Consider the following 20,209-nt stretch of genomic DNA (forward strand, 5'->3'; position numbering starts at 1 on the left):
ACACACCTGCTAAGGTGTTGTTTTAATCATCTTCAGCTTAAGCTGACTGTGCTCTTGATGTATCTTATAGTTCACAAAGAAGTAAGTCATGGTCACGAACATTTTTTTCATCACCAACTGTTGTGTTACCAGATATGTGACCAGAACGGATAAATTCTTGCCTGTCCTACCTTCTCATGTACTTTTTCATAGAAAATGTAAAAATTATAATGTAATACACACTGAGCTTTTTGAGTACTCTGTAACTCTTTGGAATAGCCAGTTGTACTGATGGCAAGTCCTGGCATTATACTGGAAAATTAATGGACTTACTCTCACTGATGCACAGTTTCTTTAAGAGGGATGTCTGCATTCTTCTGAAAAAAACAAATCCTTGCAAGATTAAAAATTCACTGAGCCTGTTATTTTTACTGTTTAATCTTGCAATCTAACATTTCTATTATGCACAGCAGATGTGAGCTTAGCAAAAATTGTCTGAAACATTGATTTGTCTAGTTCTATATCAGATCTTAGACTGTGAGTTATTTGAGTTTTAAAAAGTCACCTGCAAAAACAAGTGGTTGTACCAAAGAGAGATGTGCCCCATATCCCAGCTCACCCAGTTAGCCGGCCTTCAACTATGCCTAAAAACATATTTCTGGGGAGAGGTAAAGGGGTCTTGCTTGTAACCCCTGATGGATCATTCTTCCACAAAATGGTTTTATCGATTTTGAGCTCAGGTGTACTTTGAGCTCAGTCATGTGGCAATAAAGAGTTGCACATTTTAACTCCAGGCTGGAGAAACAAGCATCTCTTCTAGTTAGTTTTAAACCTAGCAAACAAACTTTCAGATGTTTCTGTTACTCGAAGAGGCAATTATCAACCTTTTCTCTGCATTTATATCCTTGTAATTATGCAGGCTTCTGTTCCATCCCCCTTGTTTATAGGGGAGAAGTCTTGATTAGCCCTAGACTATACATTCCTTGCAGGAAAATCCTTTTGCACAACAGTAATCCTATCAGCCCTTCTCTGCCTTTTTCAGTACTGCTTTTTGAGGTGAGATATTACAAATGAGTCTCTTTTATTGTTTGTTTCTGCTTTATCTACACTATTTCCTGTATTTATATGTAGGTAGAAGCCAAACCTCCCTAGCTCTTTGTTTTTGTTGAAGCTGATTTGATATAATTAATGAGTGAAATCCAAGAAGAGAACTACAGGGAGCTGTTTGGTATAAAATGTTTCTGCCTGATAGGGAAAAAAGAAAAAGGTGATGCATGTAAAAAGACATGTAATACTTATTCATGTACAAGACCGCAGAGGAGAGAAAAGTAAAAAAGACAATGTAGCTTCTGAAGAAAATAGCAGAGGACAATAGCTAACTGAGAAATGCATAGAAGAGAGGTTGCTGTTACAGGGTAAGAACAGAGTCAGCTACATGATAGTCAGTGTTTTTCAGGCTGTAGAAATGCTAATATTTTCTTTGTTTAGTGGTGATATTTTGATGAAAAGCACTTAAGCAAACCAAAGCGGGAGTGCATAGCAAATTGCTGGGAATATATCCCTGCATAACAGCTCTGGGTCGAGCTACAGCTTGTCCAGGGAAACCTTGCTCATACATGTGACTGCTCTGGACAGAAACCCCTCCTTACAAGGGTCCTATGGCTTACCATCCTCTGAGGGAAGAGCACTCTTTCCCACTACTTTCAAAAGGTGGCTGTTTTTACAGGTAACCCTTCCCCAGCATCTCAGGGGGTTTTGGTGCGTTTGGATTCCCTTGCATACACCAGTTGTGAGGACAGTAAGGGATTTTCTCTTTGAGCCTCTTGATGCCCTTTCTGCCACTGTTGGCAGGACCAAGGGCTGAGCACACAGCAGCTCTGGGGACTGGCACTGCTGGGGACTGCCAGGGGAGCAGGCTGAGCCCTCCACATCAGCACCTAGTTCAAGAGGTTTCTTGTAAAGCTAGTTATGTCTGCAATGTGTCCCCATCTCCCAGCAGATTGCTGCAGCAGTGCCAGGGTCAGGTGTCAGTGGTGGAGCTGCAGTGGGTGCTCCCTTCCACCCAGCACCTGCTTTTCTCCACCTCCTTTTCCTCAGCCTGATCAGCCACTGTCTCACACCAGCCATTCCCCTGCTGCCCAGCTGCTCCCAGAGCTGGGGCAGCTCTTTGGGGAGCAGCTGCCCTGACTTTAATAAAACTTCTCTTTTCCTGAATATTGTTAACTTTGAGTAAACTATAGGTATTTTTCCCTTGTTGTGATCGAAAGATCTGGATGAGACAGAAGAAGCTAGGAAGTAGTCATGCATATTCTAAGATGATGGCACTTGCATTTCCAGTTGAAAACTGCAGAGATCCTGTCTTCATTGTCCTGAAAAAAGCCCACCACTTTTAACAACTTAAAAGACTTTGAGAAGTGCCCATCTCCAACACAACTCTGGTGGATTCTGTCAGTAGAAGATCTTGATCTGCCTTAGGAATGGGGAGATGGGTACCTGGTGGGCCCTGTGCACTGCTCCATCACTCCAGGAGGACAGCAGGCTCTGCTCTTCCCCATTGAGAAGGGGTCAGATGTGCACAGGAAGAGAACCAGGGTCTGAATCACATATTGATGCTGTAATATGTTCAGTGCAGGATTAATGTTTTCTGTGAAACAATGCTGTCAGTACAGAAGTATGGCAGCTACACCTCACCAAACAGTGTATGACAGGGGCCGTTTGTGTGTTTTGGACATGCTTGGGGATGAATTAGGAAGGAAGAGGCTAAAGGGAAGCAATTTTCACACCGAGGTCTTTGTACCTTTGTGCAAAGGTCACTGAGGGTAAAAACCGCCTGAATTGGTGGAGGAATCGGTAGAAGAGTAGGAATTCATGGGGGTGTAGATGTACCTCCTTACTGGTTATCACTAGTTAACCAAGAACCTTATCAGGATCTTTCCCTGAAAACCACTGAGTGCACCATGTCCTCCTGTCAAAAGGGTCTTTGTTGGGTGTCTGAATTTCAGAAAAGGCTGGGAAGTTGGGCTAAGGACTCCTGCATGGCTGGGCATCACAGCATCATGAAACCCTGGCATGGCATCCTTCAGCTTTGTCTAGGTTCCTGGCCAGTCTGACAAATCCCTTTTGCCATCCATTTTCACGAATGGCAGCCTTGTGGTTTTCAGAAAGAATATTTAACCAGGATATGGTTAAAAGTGCTATCATAACGTGATATGACAGAATACTCCCTTGATTAGTTTGCTGATTTTTCCCCTCCTAAAGGGCATACAGAAGTACTGTCTCAGCAGGCTTCAAGAGGTACTATTCATGCTATATCTCATTCAGTCTAGCACGTTCAGGGATTTTAAATAATTTAAAATTTGCTATTTGTTGCTATCTTTAAAGTTAAAATACGGTTAGGAGCTTCTGAGGTTTTCAGCATTTGACTCCTGTAACGGGAATCTTTAGCATAATGAAATCCCTATGCAACCCTGATTTTCTCTTATTACACTAGTGATAGCATTGTTTGGAATATGATAGGTTTAAGATACACTTTTTATTAAAAAAAAATTGGATCCCCTCTGAAAAGTAGCTCTTCCACATTAAAAATATGCAAGCAATTCTTAACAAACAGCACAGCAATGTTTGGCTTGTCAGAAGAGTATCTTGCATAAAACCTTTCAGTGCAAGTTTTTTATATAGAGATAATTATTCTCATAAAAATAATTTAAATTTACTAGATGAAAGTACATACCTTCAACATCCAACAGGTGTGAAACATTTAATCAGTAATTCTTCATTTTATACTCTCAAATAGGTGATGCATTTCCTCCATGAAAACAAGGAGGTCATTTCTGTGTTGGTCTGATGGGCTTTCAAGACACCATAGGTAGCCAAGAAAGCAGCTCAGTCATTTGTTTAGAATAAGAAAGGTGATTCTTGTCTTATTTTTATGGGAACCAAACTAATTAAAAGCAAGACTTCTAAAAGCAGTTTCTTTATATGCTAATCTTGTGCACTGTATTTGCAGTTGTTGATATGAGGGAGGATTTCAGGTCTGGTAGCATTTTTGTTGCTAAATATGGTCCTCCTCAAACCTGAAAGAGACCTGACTGAGTCAAAAATAGAGTTGGACCAGAACAATAATACTTGCCTGGGAACAGTCAAGGCAAGTTGGATTGACATACAAAACACATGCTAGAGCATGAGGAGAGGAGAAGGGAATACCTTTGTGCTGGTTGCAGCACAACCAGCCAGTAGTGGTGCCAACATTTCACTTGTTGACCTTGCCAGAAGAGTAATAGTAGAGTCCATGTTTTGTGTGTGTGCCCCTCCAGTGAACTGCAAATTAAATTAAAGTATCTCAACATGATCAATACTAATGTAACAGTAATAATAATCTTCCCTCCCAATTTTCCCCAACTGAGAAGATTTTGACACCCCATTGGAGGTTTTAGCAGAAGCTGCTGAAAAACTTCAGCCAAATGTGGCACAAAGAAGATAACACTTTTTTCTCAGTCTGTTCATTTTACCTTAACCACATGGTAGGCTGTCAGTAACTTACAGTGTTCAGGTGATCTGTGACTCTTTTATTGACCCAGTCAGAGAAGGGATCCCAGGCCAGGTTGGCAGGTTGCTTCAGCTCTCAGCAGTTGTGCCAGGGGCAGCATCTCCATCCTCTGCCCTTGGATGTAGCCTGGCAGTGGGAACATGACAGTCTGGCTGGGTGTTATTTAGTCACACCAGGGATTTTGTCAGTATATTCATGTTTTTGTTGTCAGTATGGAAAGCACCACCAGAAAAAGCAATTATGTTACTTGATGATGGGCTGTTAAAACCTTCTTTGACCAAAAGGGCATCTACTGTTGAAGTTAAAAATTTGTTTCTGTAAATTTAAATTTGTTATGCTATAATTAATTCCATACATTTCTGTCTGCTTTTAAAGCCCCCGAGCAAGTTAATGTAAAAAAATTCCAGAAATGCACTGCTTGAAAAACTAATTTAAAAAGTAATACTCAGAATAGCTTTCCACAATAAGACCAATTCTCCTTAAATACTCCTTATTAAAAACTTTGTTGATAACAATGCAAAAAATTAGAACATTACTTTTTTTTCAGGGTTGAAGTCCAAAGCATTAGTCGGGAAACACATCTCCTATTTTTGTGTTGTACATTATCTCTTTCGTGGGGTGAAAGACTTGAACTACAGTTCCTGCTTTATGGTCAGAAAACAAGGACATGGCTTTTCAAGCAGTTTTCAGAATAAGCAATGCAGGAGATTTGGTAGATTAAATTGAGCTTTATATTCATTACAATCATAGCCTGGCTGATTTTAGCTTACAATAGGACTAAGCATTGTATTGAAAGGAATCTCACCATTAGATACATGCCTCATGTGCTTGTCTTTGGGATGTAACAGAGACTTCTCCTGGTGAGGCTTGTCCCATAGGCTTGTGTAACTTAAGTCTCCGTGTAATCCAGCAATTAGAGTGCCAATATGTGGAAATTTTAATATCATTATCAGAATTCATAAACTGCCCAGTGGGATGCTAAAGTTGTGATTACATCCTACGCCTTCTAAATGTATATAAAACTGTGAGAAGTTCAGCTAGCTGCTCTTTCTCTTTTTTCCTGAACATGGTTATTCAACTGTGTCTCACTGTTTTTGTCCCAAATTAGAGGGCTTCCTTTGTCTGGGAGCAGCTCTTTGTATTACTTTGCAATGGTTACAAAATGAACTACTCTGGAAGAATAACCTTATTTTCTGACACAACCACACTCAAGCTGCTCCATCTTGAAGCTGCGAACTGTCACTCCAGTAAGACTCTAGTAATGATCTGAACAGCATAAGGATAACCATGAGACATATCTAATATGGAGGGACAAAATAGGGGCAGAATTAGGAATAATATAATATAATACAGTATAATAATATAGTAAGAGTTGGTAATTTGGCAATTTAATGTGCTACATTTTAGTTCATTTAGTTCTTCAGTACTGAGTAGACAGAGGGTTATTTAGCAATAGCTGTAGTACATGAAGTGCATTGGAGAGTTGGGTTACATTTGCAATTTAGAAATACTGTGGTAAGTGGGAGGAAAAAATGCCTGCCGATCAGAGCCCTGTAATTTCCACTGCCTTGTTCTCCTGGGACTGAGTGCAGCACCTGCAGAGGAGCAGGCACTGGAGGTTGAATGTGGGCTGACACCACCATCTGTCCTCCCTGTCCCTGTTCCTCACCGTGGTGCTCTCCCATAGAACATTTGTGCTCTCGGTGTTCCTCAGTGAGGACATAGGGGACACTAAAGCATATATTGTGATGCTGGGAAAGCTGAAACTTGATATTTGCAGATAGCATACTCCTGTATTATAATCGTTTGATTTAGTGCCCTTTACTGCAGTCTCCAGAGGAGTGCTGAGTGACTCCTGCTATTGCTTCCATACCTAACTGGCTTCCCACAGGATAATGTGCGGTGGCCCTGCTTTGGAGTAGTGTTGGGAGTCTGCCCCAGATGTATCACCAAAACCCTCCTTCCTCAGGCAGTCTCACTGCCAGGCTCCTACCAGCTCCTGTTCATCTCTCCATGGCATCTGTCTGAGACCTGGAGGTGGTGGGAGCTTCCCACCATTGAGCAATAGACAGTTTGCAGATCTGCCAGTGTTCCTCCCCAGGTCTCTGTGTCAAGGAGCCTTGAGCCATTTCTCTAGTAAGGAGGAAGATGTGTCTACCAGCGGGCTTCTAGCAGAAGGAGCCAGGTCACAGTTTGTGGCACATGGGGAAGGTTTTCTCTTTCCTGTTGTTCTTTACATTCATTCTTGTTTGCAGCCTGATCATTCATGCAAAGTATTTACCTTTAGGGGAAAATGCATAACTAGATACGCTTCATTATTGGAATGCATAGTAGGTAAGGGCTTCCGGTCAAAGTTCTTCTCTCCTGAATATGTAGACATGTAGATATAGAAGTATGTACACAAAATAGGATAAAAACTAAGGAAATGGGGAGATCTTCAAAAGGCAGGTACAAGTTTACTGTTGGTCACTATAGATAGGAAGTCTGAAATTTTCTAAAACTTCAGTATGTATTTTAAAAGTAAGCTTATTAACCTGCTATTATTCAGCTTACCCCTTCTTTGAAAAGTTATCATAAACATACAATTTAATAACCAGGTATCTTGTCATCTGTTTAAGCAAAATATATGATGTGAAGATTGATAACAAAGTGTTCTCTTAAGTGGCAGTGGTAAAATCTTGTGCTTTTTATTATGAAAAAAACACATCAAAGTGAAAACCCTAACTTTATATCTTCTCATTAGTGACTGCTGGTGTTTCTTCAAAATTTATTTATGAATCAGTCTCAAAGAGAAAGACTTGTATCACCTGTGCCCCTTTCCTTACATAGGACTTCTTGTGTGATAGCCATTTTGAGACCTTATTGATTGTGACTCAAATATTTCTCTCATGAGAACTTACTGCTTCCCTTTGCTTACATTTTTATTGGCTTTTGACACTTGGCCTGGAAAGGGTTGCAGGGCATCCCTTTGCTCCTGTTTGGTGGGTTGATCCCAGCCCGGGTGCATTCTGTCTCTACCATTTTAGATGGGCAAAGTACCTCCTACTGCTGCAGGTTTGCTCAGATATCAGGTTCCTCACATCCCACATGACCACATCAGGGGAAGAAATAGGCAGAGATTTACAGCAGACAGTTTTGTGTCTGTAACCATTCTGGGGAAGTCACTGACCATAAAACTCTTCTCATAATGCAGGCATGATTTGGTTGATAAATGCAGTAAGTTCACTTTGCTATATTCACAGGGTCACATTCATTTTTGTATGTGAATGGCAGTTGGTTTATTTTTCAAAATGTTTGCAAGTCTCATGAGTTTCATAAGTTGTAGTGTCAATAAGTATCCGTCCAAAAGCACGTTACTCGTTCTTTGTTATTTGTATTTGTTCTCCCTTAAAACAAATTTTAAAACCCTTATCTAGAAACAAAACCATATGCTGGAGGTTTTTTACATAAATAATTTTGCTAATGTTAGTGATACAGAAAGAAAAATGTGGAGTTTGTAAGGATGAGGAAAAATAATTTCATTACTAAAAAGCAGATTTTCTAAACGTTTAGTTACTATCAGTAAGTGATACTGAAAATCTACTTAGAAAAGCCCCCCAGTGCCCCATAATTATATTCACATTAAGATAAATTGGACAGCATATGCTACCACTTACTTTAAGAGGTTAATGAAAGGCTGTTCATGCACAGACTAATCCAAACTGGGATAGTGAAAAATTACCAGAGTGTGATAATTTATGTAGTTTATATAATAATCAAACCTTAGCAATATTACTGAATAGTCTTTACAAAAGTGTGTCTTACTAGCAAGTTTTTTTCAGAAATAGTTTTCTAGTGCAAAATCTAATTGAATTTTATGTACATAAGGCAGGTCCTGTCCCACCATGTGTTGAAGGTAGCACAGTTCTTCCACAGATAGAGGACATGTCCCAGGCACACTCAGATGGGCGTGAGGAAGAGCTGGGTGTAGACATCTTCTAGATAATGGCCTTGCCTTAACTTTGGTAACCCTCCTTTATTTCACAGCCACCTTGTTTCACAAAAAGGGAAGTTTCTTTTGCCAAAGCCTGACCTTTGAAATAAACTTTCTGAATTCTTAGTGATTGAGTTGTATGAACAGCAGCCATAAGATGACAGGATCTCCTTAAGCTGGAGGATTGATACTGATGAGGCAGGAATATCCTCTTTCACTTAAAACCTTTTTCCGAATAAATCCAAGACTCTTATTTTCAATGCTACAACTGTTTGTCATTTAAAACAGGATGAAATCTGAAAAACATTCCCTTTTGTACTCTATAAAGTCTCCCTTTCCTCAACCCCATGAGTCCTGAAATGTGCTGGTTTGGCCTTTTGTTTGTCAGGGGTTTTGGGGTTGGTTTTGGGGGTTGGGTTTGGGTTTTTTTCATTTTGGTTGTGGAATCAAATTTTTTTTTTTTATTTTAAACAATAGGTTATGTAAAAGTTTCTCTTGACTACTATACTTAGAATTTAGTTATATAAACTGTTTTCCTCACACTTCTTCTTCCTCCTCTCCTTGTTGATGCACAGAGTCCCAGAAAATCTCAGCAATAGAGAAGAGGCTGAACTGGGTTTGAGTTCTGTGTAGCATTGCTCACCCTCTGCCTCTCCGAAACTCATTTTCCAATTGCTGCCATGTGTGGACTAAATGGCACCAATGTTTCCATCTGGGATTCTTTCTACCTTGTGTTTTCTGTCCCTGAGACAACGTTTCTTGTCTGCTTTCCAGACCTTTTGTGATATGCTCAAGAATAAAAATGGCAATGCTTGATATTTTCCTTCCTTTCCATCCTGTCTTTTGGAAAAAAAATCTCTTTAACATGGGTTAAACAAAGCTCAGTAGTTAAATTGGAATGAGTTTGTATGTCTTTACATTATGCACAGTTGAACTCTTTCCCAAAGTATTTTTGTTTGTTTGTTTGTTTGTTTTTAATAACAAAACATCCCCCAGGTTTTTTTATCTGGGATTCAAAATGACAATGGATGTTGAGATCCATGGGGTTTCATTTTTTATTGCAAAATTTAGTGTAGCAGGCAATAGAATAGGGAATGCACTGAGAGCAGCCAGGCTTTTGAAACTGCCTGTGCAGAGACTGCATATCCACACAGAAACTCTAAGTAAACAATTTAGCTGTATGCTGTTTATTCCACCTCTCTCTTTCTCTTTTCTTTGCTAACACAGGTCCACAAAGATTCTCGAGTTCTCAAGCCCTAGCTTATGGAAGTGTGTAATGTCAGTGTGGTTGCAAAATCACATGGTCTCCTAGCTCTGTATCTTATCCTTCACCCAACATTGCACAACGCTGGACTGTCAGCTAGGAGAACGAAAGGAGCCAGATTGTGTTGTGCCACCTCTTTTTCTAGTTCATGCATAAGTTGCCACCAGGATATTTTTCTGTGTTTGTAGCACGTTTGGTGGATTTGGGGCACATTCTTTGCTTCCATTCTCCTCATTCATGTGACCCTTTCCCAGTGCTTCCAAATGAGCTAATGTGTCTTCAACATGAAGAAAACCAACTAAGTTGGTTAGGATGTGTATTGTTCTCTTGTTTTATTTGTGGGTTGTTTGGGGTTTTTTTTAATTGGTCTTTGTTCTGTTCTTTTTAAAAACCTATCTACAAAAAGAGAATATATAACTTTCTGCCCTAAATACCTCTTTTGCATCAGGGATGGATATTTTAATGGAGTGAGGTGTAATAGCAGAACAGTGCCATGTCTCTGTCCTCACGAGCATAGCTGCATGCAGATTAGAAAGGCTCTGTAGTGCTGCTACTGTATGCCAGATTTGCTATTTGCTCTTGTTTGCATGATAGTATTTCTAATTTACTAATATGATATGGAAATAATGGCACATCACCGATCTTTCAACATATTGTATCACTGCTTTATCATATTAGGCTAATACACTGCGAGAGTTGGTAGCACCTCTCCATGTCAAATGGGAACCACATCTCTTGGCACTGAACCGATTGGACTCAAAGGTTGATAAACTTTTCATTAGAGAATTGGCACGACGGAGACTCAACTTCAGCCTCTTGCAAGCAACCTAATGGCCTCCGTTCAGAAAGTCAGTTCTTCTTGAATAACTTTGATGTTTATAACAGAGAACAGACCTGTTAAAGCATAGACAACCACATGCCTGAATATGAGGCCTCCAGGAAGGTGTCAAAGGGCATGGCCAGTCTTTTGAAGAATGCACCCTTTCCACAATGGGACTAGGCACAAAGTCAGATCCAGTCTACATGGAGCACATTTGCAGAAAATACTGCCCCCCGCACGGGAGAACGGAAGGGGAAGAGGGTCTTGGCAGGGGAAGGGCTTTGATGTCACTCAGTTTTGTTCTGCACACCTCGAGGAATTAAAGAGGGATTCAGCCATGGTAACTGTAATTTCCCATTGCTTGTACTGAACTCCAGTGAACCCATTCAGGCCAACCAGAGAGAGTCGTGTCATTTAAGCGTGCTTCACATTAGTGAAGGAAGTTTCCTTTCTGTGTCATGCTAAACTAAGTGTATTCTGTCAAGTGGAGGTATGTACAGACCTTTCAGAGACTTCCATTTATCTAATGGTTTGTAATGAATTCCCAGAGGGTACACTGGCACTCGTTTGGATGATGACGGAGAAGATACCTCACGCTGAGATTTATTAGACTCTGCAGTTAAACTCTTCGGTTCCTCTTTATCTTCTAGGACTAAAACATTTGAGTGATGCTGCCTGGCCAAGCAGGCACAAAGTATTCTCTGTGTAACACCCAGACTCCAGAGGGCTGTTTTGGGGCCAGTATTTGTCTGGATGTCACTCGAAGTAGATTCAGATATTGTATTTATCATTATGTTCTGAGTCCCCTATGGGTTGATGTTTGCCTCTATCTCTGTGATTAGAATGTGGATTTTCCTTAATATATTTGGCTAAGGGTGTATTGTAATAATGTTAATGCTAATTACTTGATATTTCATACTATCTTACGGGGAGATACTTTTAAAAAATGTATTTTGAAATGTTTTCTTTCTGTTTGCTCAATGTATGGTATTGCATTATGTTAATACCAATAAAATTATATATATATAGTTATATATATATTTCCCTTTTATAAAGAAGTAAATTATGCTTTTTTGCCTCACAAACAGGAAATGTGCAGTGAATAAAATAACATCATTCTGCCTTACAGCAGGTGACAAAGCTTATAATAGTTTTAATATTCTTTTTTGAAAAATAAAAAGTATAGTATGACATAAACTAGTTGGAAATTCATCAAAATGCATGTTTTATGTTTCTGCTCAATAGGACTGTCACAAAACAGCCTAAATATTTAGCAATGTTGTTTTGGCATCTTTAATTTTTTCTAATCAGAAACATGCACTGTATTGCTATTATTGATTACAAAACTGTACTGTCATAATTTTTTGCCTGTTGGCCAGATAGACAAACCCACTGAGTTTGTCTGTAGGAATTGATTTTAAAATTTAATTTAGTGCTCTTTCCAATGCTTGGCAAAGGCAGAATTTATTTTTTATATGAGGTTGCCTTTGAAGTACCTGCCTCTGCCAGGAATGATACATCACTGCTAAGTACATAAAGATTCTGCAACCTGAAGGATATGTGATTAAAGCCTTGTTGGAATGGCCTGCAACCCCAGCCAGTCCTTTACATTCTGTCATTAAATTTCATAATTACTTAGAGGTGAAATGTTTTGGAAATGAATTAGAGAAGCAGAAGCAAGGGGGTGACTCTAAAATGTCCTTTGGCTGCCATTTGGGGTTACATTGATGGCTTATTTGCTGCTCGTAGCCAAAGGCCAGCATATATCTGCACTAATGCCTATTAGCTTGTCTTCAGCTTCCTCTCTTTCTTTTCCCCACCCTTTCTAACATATTGTATTGAGTATCTTTGTTTTGCAGAGGCATTCAGAAGGGCTGTAATTAGCAGTCCCTGGCATTTAATTGCATACACATTTGTTAAATATTTTTCTGTATGCCTTAAAATAAAGTATAGAAAATGGCAGTAAATGTTTCTTTAATGAAGGCATTTGATTTATTCATGAAGTCAGGATTTTTTAAAGGTGTTATTTTGGGCTTAATAAAGGAAATAAGCCAGCAAATTTTCAGTCTTGCTTTTGCGTAACTATCGTCTGTCAGGGCTGATGTTCAGTTCCTTTCTCTTGTTCCTTTTGAGGCATACACATTCTGCCCAGTGGGTGGGGAATGGACCTTTCTGCTGTGACCGCTCATGCCAGTTTTGAGAGCACTTTATGCTGAGGTTCATCCATGTTCACAAGTTCATTCTGACACCTGATGATATCAGTGATGTCTAGAAAAGCCACATGGAATTATTGCATTTCCCTCGTCACAGCAATAGCTTTTCTTCTGAAAGGTACTTTGAGCTCCGTGGTGCTTCCAGACCGTGGGGGTGTGATGGGCATTCAGCAGCTGATGGGGGGTGCCTAAGATTTGGCAGTTGTGTGCCCTGCATAAATAAGATGTAAATCAGGATGCAGCTTAATTAGGTTGGAATCTAATCAGTGCAGCTATCATAATGTGCAATTATAAATCCAATAATAAATCTGAATATCCGAATAAATATGACATCTTCTGGGATAACATTTTGGGAAGTATTTCAAACCTCTTTCAGAAACACCTTGGGAAGTACTTCCCCAGCAGACCCCACAGTGAGTTACAGAGGTAACTGAGGCAGAGATTCAATTAACCTGTCCCCTGCCCACACTAATGTTTCTCCCATGTTGAAAGTAGGATTGCAATTCCTCTGTGACGCATTTTGGAAAACTTCACTCGCGGTGCTGCATTTTCATACAAATAAGCAATTTCAGATGTAGCCTGAAGTAGAGTTCATTTTCCAGGTGGGTGTTGCTCCCTAGGAACAGGCCCCCCTCTTCTCGGGCTGGCTTTCAGGGATCAATCCCATAAACCTTGAGAGGCACTGCTGTTGTGTGAGCGTGACTGTGGCTCGATTCTGGCTGGTGAGTAATGTCGCTGGGTCCGTATCGTTTGTCACTTAACCTTTCACAGCTTTGCTTCAACAGCTTAGGTTTGTAAAAACAATATTTTCCTCAAGGAGTAATTGCATCTGTGTATTACTTGGGAATTATTATTTGTAGGGAACTCCTCATTGTGTTTAAAAGCTACAGAATTCCCACATGTCTAGCAATTTTGCCCAGTTTGCTCCAGCTCCTGGCTTTCCTCATAAATACTAGTTTTCTATTGTTTTTGAACTGCGGGGCCCAAGTGGAAGTGTACCATCAAAATGTGGTTGGTGTGTTTATTTCACTTCAGCACTGATAGCTTGTGATAAAATTAAACAGCACTTACATCAGCGTGTGGCACAGAAAAATGTCAGGATATCCTATTTCATTGTGTGAAATTCTCCCAGAGAGTCACTAAAATCAGCAAATTAAGGTTAAACTGGTGCCTTCATAGGCAGCTTAATGAGTAGAGTACCATATCCAAAACCAAGGAAGAATGCAACTATAATCCTACTGCAGTAAAGTTCTCCCACTGATCAGAATTCCTTGACTTTGGGAAGCTTTGGAGTAACTTCGTTCTTATGCCCTCTCTGAAATCACAGCCCACCCATATAACCTCATGAAACAGCAGAACTGCGAGCAAAGAGGGAGCTACAGGTGCTCATTTGAGGCGTGCAAGGGCTATCAAGAGGCAGCGTGAGCAGAAAAAGGCAATAATTCTCTTTGTGTCCCCTTCTCACTAACACAGTAACCCATTAGCTGGCACCTATACTTCACTGCTAAATGCATGTCAGAAATGTCTGTGTGTTACTGTCAGCTCAGCAACGCAGATCTGCACGGAGAGACATCAAGGGTTTTCCTTATGCTCAGTTTAGTGTCAGCTGTATTCAGTAAGCAATTCCAGTTGCGTGGAAGGCTGAAGAAACGTGGCTGAGGTGCGTGTGAGTCTCAGAGCAGGACCAGCTCAAGTGTCCCATGAAGGCTGGAGGTTGAACATATAAACATGCTCCAGCCTGCCAGCTCACACTGCAGCCAGCTCACACTGCAACCTGCAGGGCCATGGCGGGGTGCACACAGCTCGTCCTTCAGACATCCCCAGAAAGGTGACTTCAGCAGAAAAGAGATTCACAGGGATCTACTGACCCAAAAGGAAATCTGCTAGTACCATAAGTGGTTCACAAAAATAATTAGACCTTTGGTGTCACAGCAAAGGCTTGGCATCTGTCAGGCCTTACAGAGGCTAGGGCTAGTTCTTCTAGAAGGTGGTACCTACCTGATTCTGAGACTGAACTTGGCTGTAGTGGAAAATGCCTGAAATATCTTCAGATATCTATCATTAGGAGATGAGTTTTCCACTTGCCTGCACAATTCACTTTATTTCAAGAAACCAAATTTATGCTCATGCATGTGAGAGGAGAAGCAGACTCATTTCATTGGGTGTAAAACTCCAGCAAGTGCAGGACTCTGTTGTGTTGGTGCTTTCAGTGAGCACCCTCTCCAGGGAGTATCTTTTTTTGTCTGCAGGTTTACATAATAGGAGAGAATAGAAACTGTGTACATCTATCCTGGTAACCCAAAAATACTTCCACTTTAGAGGAAATGATGGGATAAAATCCAGATTTAATACCTGCATTGAATAAATACATAAGAATAAATACAATAAATATAAAATTTTATGATCCTCCAGCTACTAATATTTCACCAAACACATGGATCAAAGCTTGTTTTTAAATAATGCTCTTCCCTTCCTTGATTCAAGACTTTTGGGAAAATTCTGCACTTTCACATACACAGGGACAGAAAGGAAAGGATTACATGAATCAGAGGAAGGCAGGGAAATGGAGGCAATACCAGAGAGAAGGGTTGCAAAGACTGGGTACTGCACAAGAAGCCCACATTTTGCTTTTGATTTAGTTTTAGTTCACCTTGCTTAAGCTTTTCTTCACTTGTAGAGAGCATTAAGATGCACATGTGTGTGTGTGTATAGACATATATATATATATTAATATATGTGTGTGTTTACAGGTGTAATCACAAATCCAGTCAGGCCTTGATTTTAAAGTGGCATAGGACATGGCATAGAGGTCTGCTTGTACTTTAACAGGGAAATCTGCTCTATCTTACCCAGAGCAGATGAGTAGCAGCTGTTTCCATGCAGACCTGCATTTTATTGCACCTCCTGCCTGCTGTAGCATGCCAGGCTTAAATACTGTGTTGCTTCTTCCTTTTCTCAGTAATTAGGGATGTGACTTGAAACATTTTCCTACTAGGAGCTGACTTACCAAATCACTGTGGCTCCCCCCATACCTGTTCAGGAGTGGCCTCATGCACAGCCACAGCTGTGCAGACACCATCTCCTTTAAAGCTTACAATGATTTCACCACTTTGTTCCTTTTAGCTTGTAGGTGGTGGGGGAAAGGAAATACATAGCTTCGTCTGCCAGCCAGCCATCTAAATAGTGTTAAAATTATTAATTCCTGAATCTTTGTATTAGAAGCACTGGGGTGTGGGTTCTCACTCTTGGGCAGTTTTGAATTCTTGATTAACCCAAACAGCAGCAAAGATGGATTTAGGCCTTGCACTGAGAAACCAACTGCTTTTTCAGAGGATTTCTTTTCTCCCCTCCACTGCAACACTGCTAAAATCCACATCCACATCTCCTTTCATCCTTCTCCTTTTTCACCTTGTGTCTAGGGAGACCCCTTCAGTCTCTCTCCTAGCTGTTCCCTGGGATTTACAAGCCCAGCCATGCTGTTTCACACTGTGGCCACAGCCCTTGTCTGCCTGTTGGCACAGCCTGAACTGAGCCTGGAGAGCTTCCCAAGGGGTCAGCAGGCATCTGTGTGCAGCTCTACCTCCCTGTCAGTGAAACCACTGCAGGCCCAGGCAGGGTTTGATAGTCCCTGCTTTTGGACATGGCAGAGAGAACCTGCTAAGGCATAGGAAGATTACAAATGCTTTCTTGCTACCTTGATTATATCAGTTATTAGTTAGCTTGTGTCAGGGTCAGGAAGGCAAAGGGAAAAAAAAACACCCAGAGGTTTGTGCACCCAAAGCTCTTTTATCTAACTTGAGCCCATTTCCCAGAGGCCTGGGATGCTTCTTGTTTTCGGGGAGTTATTTACTGCATTTACTGCCACTCTCAGAAGCTCTCTGGGACCAATGAGGTAAATGCCTCCCCTGCGCAAAAGGTGAAGCTAAAAGGTGTAGCTCTCAAATTGGAAGCAAATCTTTGAGATTTGGAGGGATAAAATAACATGGCAGCTGTTTAATAAGGTCATTAGTGATGTATTCTAACAAAATTGCCTCCTTGTTAATATCCTGAGAAACCTGAGGTTAGCTGGTTCCTCTGCCAGAGGGAGTGAGCTCACCAAAAGCAATGAAAATGGGAGTTTAAATTTCAGTGGAGCCTGGAGCTTTCAGTCTGACTGTGCCTTGTTTGCTTCCTGTCACAGACTTTGCAGCAGCTTGGCTTTCTGGGGATTTGCAGAGGGTGGAACTTCTGTTCAAATGCAGGGCTGATTGCAAGGAGAGGAGTGGGCGTGTGTGAGAGGAGTTGCGCAGCGAAGGAAAGTGCGTCACTAAGCAGTAAAGACAGCAAACAGAAAAGAGGATAGTGGGAAAATTCCATCAGGGTGGCAGTGGGGTCCGTCAGTCAGGATGAGAACTCTAAAGGCAACAGGGTTGAGCCTGGGTGGTGTCTGGAGGCATTGGCAAAGACCAGAAGGGGCCCAAATGGAGAGCTTTGATCCTTCAAAAATATGACCTTGTCAGCAGGTTAGGTGACAAAATTTATTAACTGTCCTTACACAGGCAGTTCTGTTCACTCACAGCCCCACCTGAAAGTATGAGCTCCTCTGGTACCTCACTGAAAGATGAGAACCATGCAAAATTTTGGCAGCTTGAGCTTTAGCAGAAAAGTGAATCACAGAAGTGCAGGGACCTCCACTAAAAACTGCTGGAAGTTACTCCTTATATTTAGAGCAGATTTTTGAGAGGTGTGTGCCTAGAGGTTGTCTGTGTCCAGAGAGCAGTGTGTTAGCCAGCTGGGCTGCAGTGGTGACCTTCTGCAGGGTTCTAATTCAGTACCATCTTCCTGAATCATCAGTTTACACGGACCAATCATTTCTTGATCCATTTAAATACCAATGGTAACTTTCTCTCTGGTCACTTTTCACATAAGTACCTTACGCCCTTATAATCTTGGTTTAAAAGAGGGAAATAATGGAAAGATGAATTCCCTAACAGAACCAGGAGGTGATTACACTTAGTACATCACAGAGCTTGTTGCATGCTCTTTTCAACCAGAAGTGACAGCACAGTATGAGAAATCCCACCAGCTTTTCCTGAATGCCAAGAACCCAAACAGTTCCTGACCTGGTTGGAGTTTCACCTACTCGGCCGTAATCTTTGTCTTTCTCTCCTGAGAAAATGTAGAAGTAGTTACAAATATTTACTGCATTCTAGGAACTGAGGGCAAAGTACAAAAAGTTCAGAAAATTTTCCTATGGAAAGCAGAATAGTGAAAAATAATCACATGACATTTACTAGACAGATGTATTCATTATCTCCAGAATTGAATGCAAATAGCTTTGTATTCACTTGAAGACAGCAGGAGCTTGTTATAAAATTCACTGCCTGTATATTCTTGCGTTTGGAAGAGAGGGTTCTCACCAGATTTAGATCCCTTGTGTTGCAGTTTGTGCAGTTTTATTTCTGCTCCTGAGTTACGGAGTTGTTCAGGCTTGTGTGGGGCAGGGCACAAAATTGCAGCTTCAGAGAAGAGACCCTGCTTTTCAGCAGTATGTGGAAACTGTGACCTAGCAGTGCATTCAGAGAAACAGGAAAGATGCAACCCGCGACTCAGCAGCCAAGTGAGTGTGAAAAACAACTGTTGTGTTGGCTGCTGGTCCAAGGTCACCTGCAAATCCTACTGGAGCACATTTTCTACTTAAACAAAACATTACCAGAGGTCTTATTCCTCCTTAATGAGACAGCCATGCTGGAATAGCATGACTTGCATACAAATCCACCAATTTTAAAAAAGAAAATATGTTCCAAGCTCTGCTCTATATCTAACAGAATACCTCAGATGCTTTATGGTGCCAAGGGTTTCACCAACACCTACAGGAAATCAATCAAAGGCTCTAGCAGAAGGCTGAGGGAGGGGAGATGTGTGTGTAATCTCATTCCCGCCTACTGACAGCCATTGAGAGCAGCAGCACCACCTTCAGCATTTCTCTGGAAAATATTAAGGGCTTGGGATGTGTTTGCATAACACCCACCACCCTCTTCCCCACCATGGGTGAACAAGGCGTCTTGCCCTCTTTAGAGCTTTCCCAGCCTCAGCAGCAGTAAGGCATTTAAGGAACTTGTTTTCCTTCTCTCCTCTTTCCTCTTTAGGAAATCCTGTCCCCTTTTTGACGTGCTGCTCATAGTGACATCACCAAGTCAGTGACAGAGTGTGGGGGAGGCAGCCCCAGCCGTGTGGAGGTGATGTGCTGATGTGTTCCAGAGACCTTCTGTCAGTGTTCTGCTGCCTAACCCAGCCTGTGTCCTGCCCCCACAGGCCTGTGCCTTCCCTGTGCAGTCTCAGAGCTGTTCCCATTTGGGCAAGGGTAGAAGGAGGGTGTCCGTGCTCCCTCTAGGCCCACACTGAGCTGTGGGTGCCTGTCCCAGGGGATGAGCCCTGAGGAGCACCAGCCATGCAGGTCCCAGGCCAGCAGTGTGGGGAGGGAGAGCAGGACAAGCCCCCTGGCACAGAGTTTGTACTCACAGAGGCCATGTTGCCATCCAGGTTCATTAAAGACACTTCTCATTCAGTATTGAACCTTAGGGTTGAACTCAAATGCTTTATTTTGCCTTGATGAGGAGTTTCTGGTTTTTAGGAAGCCATGGTTTTTGATGGCAAGCTTGGATGTGGTGACTGGCTGCCAATCCAAACTTTAGATCACGTTAGCAAAGTAAATTTAGATGGTGTGGAGTCAAGGTGCTGGCCTGCTGCTTCAGTAAGCCATCGCTGTCCTAATCCCATCAGGGTACAACCTTGGCAGCACTGCTTGGGAAGAGACACCCGAGGAAAGATCTCTTTTGCCTTGCATAGCAAGAGATGAGGAGAGGGAGAGAGAGAAACAGGTGCCAGATACTCCTGTGTCAGACCAGGAGGGAGTTTTCCCTTTGCCCTTTAGCAAATCACTCCCACAGCTGTCAGACCGGTGGACATCAGCATTCAGCAGTAGGAGCTGATAGAGAGATCCCAAACTTCTGATCTCATTGCTGCATAGACTTCTTAAGGAAGCATAAAAATCAAGACCACAAAAGATTTTAGCCACTCTCTAATTATTCAGCTACTGAATGTTTTTCCCCTTAGCCCATAAGATGTTTTAATTAGAAGGAAAATTACAAGAGAAAAGCATCTTATTTCCATTTTATTTCAGTCCTGGCCACCATTAACAGTGATGAACCCAGCTCACCAAGCAGGGTAGCACAGGATGGGATGATTTAGGGGGCTCTGTGCAGACTCAAAATACTTCCATCAATAAAAAATCTCCAACCCTTCTTCATTTCCATATCTCTTAAAAAAAATTCAAATGTGTGCTTTCTAAACAGCTGTCCTCTAAAAGGCTAAAGGAATAAACTGATGAAAGATGAAGCTAGATTAGTTGCTGATGGCAAAATTCTTGGATTGT

The 20,209-nt window shown here is 41.4% G+C and overlaps 1 protein-coding gene across 5 annotated transcripts in view; it reads left to right on the forward strand.

Annotated features, from left to right (window-relative positions):
- The window catches only part of CNKSR2 (connector enhancer of kinase suppressor of Ras 2), a 205,389-nt gene that overhangs the window by 178,296 nt on the left and 6,884 nt on the right, over nucleotides 1-20,209 (forward strand). The window contains exon 21 of one of the 5 annotated variants that reach the window (XM_066176935.1): nucleotides 9,726-12,641. The exons of 3 other annotated variants lie outside the window; for them this stretch is intronic. In XM_066176935.1, the coding sequence (XP_066033032.1) occupies nucleotides 9,726-9,775 (50 nt within the window). In that variant the 3' untranslated portion in view covers nucleotides 9,776-12,641. Of the gene's footprint in view, nucleotides 1-9,725; nucleotides 12,642-20,209 lie in introns of those variants that run through there. One more of the 5 variants, XM_066176936.1, reaches the window with a different exon arrangement.

Source organism: Chamaea fasciata, unplaced genomic scaffold, assembly GCF_029207755.1.
Source record: "Chamaea fasciata isolate MVZ Bird 193981 ecotype frontalis unplaced genomic scaffold, bChaFas1.0.hap1 SCAF_2, whole genome shotgun sequence".
NCBI lineage: Eukaryota > Metazoa > Chordata > Aves > Passeriformes > Sylviidae > Chamaea > Chamaea fasciata.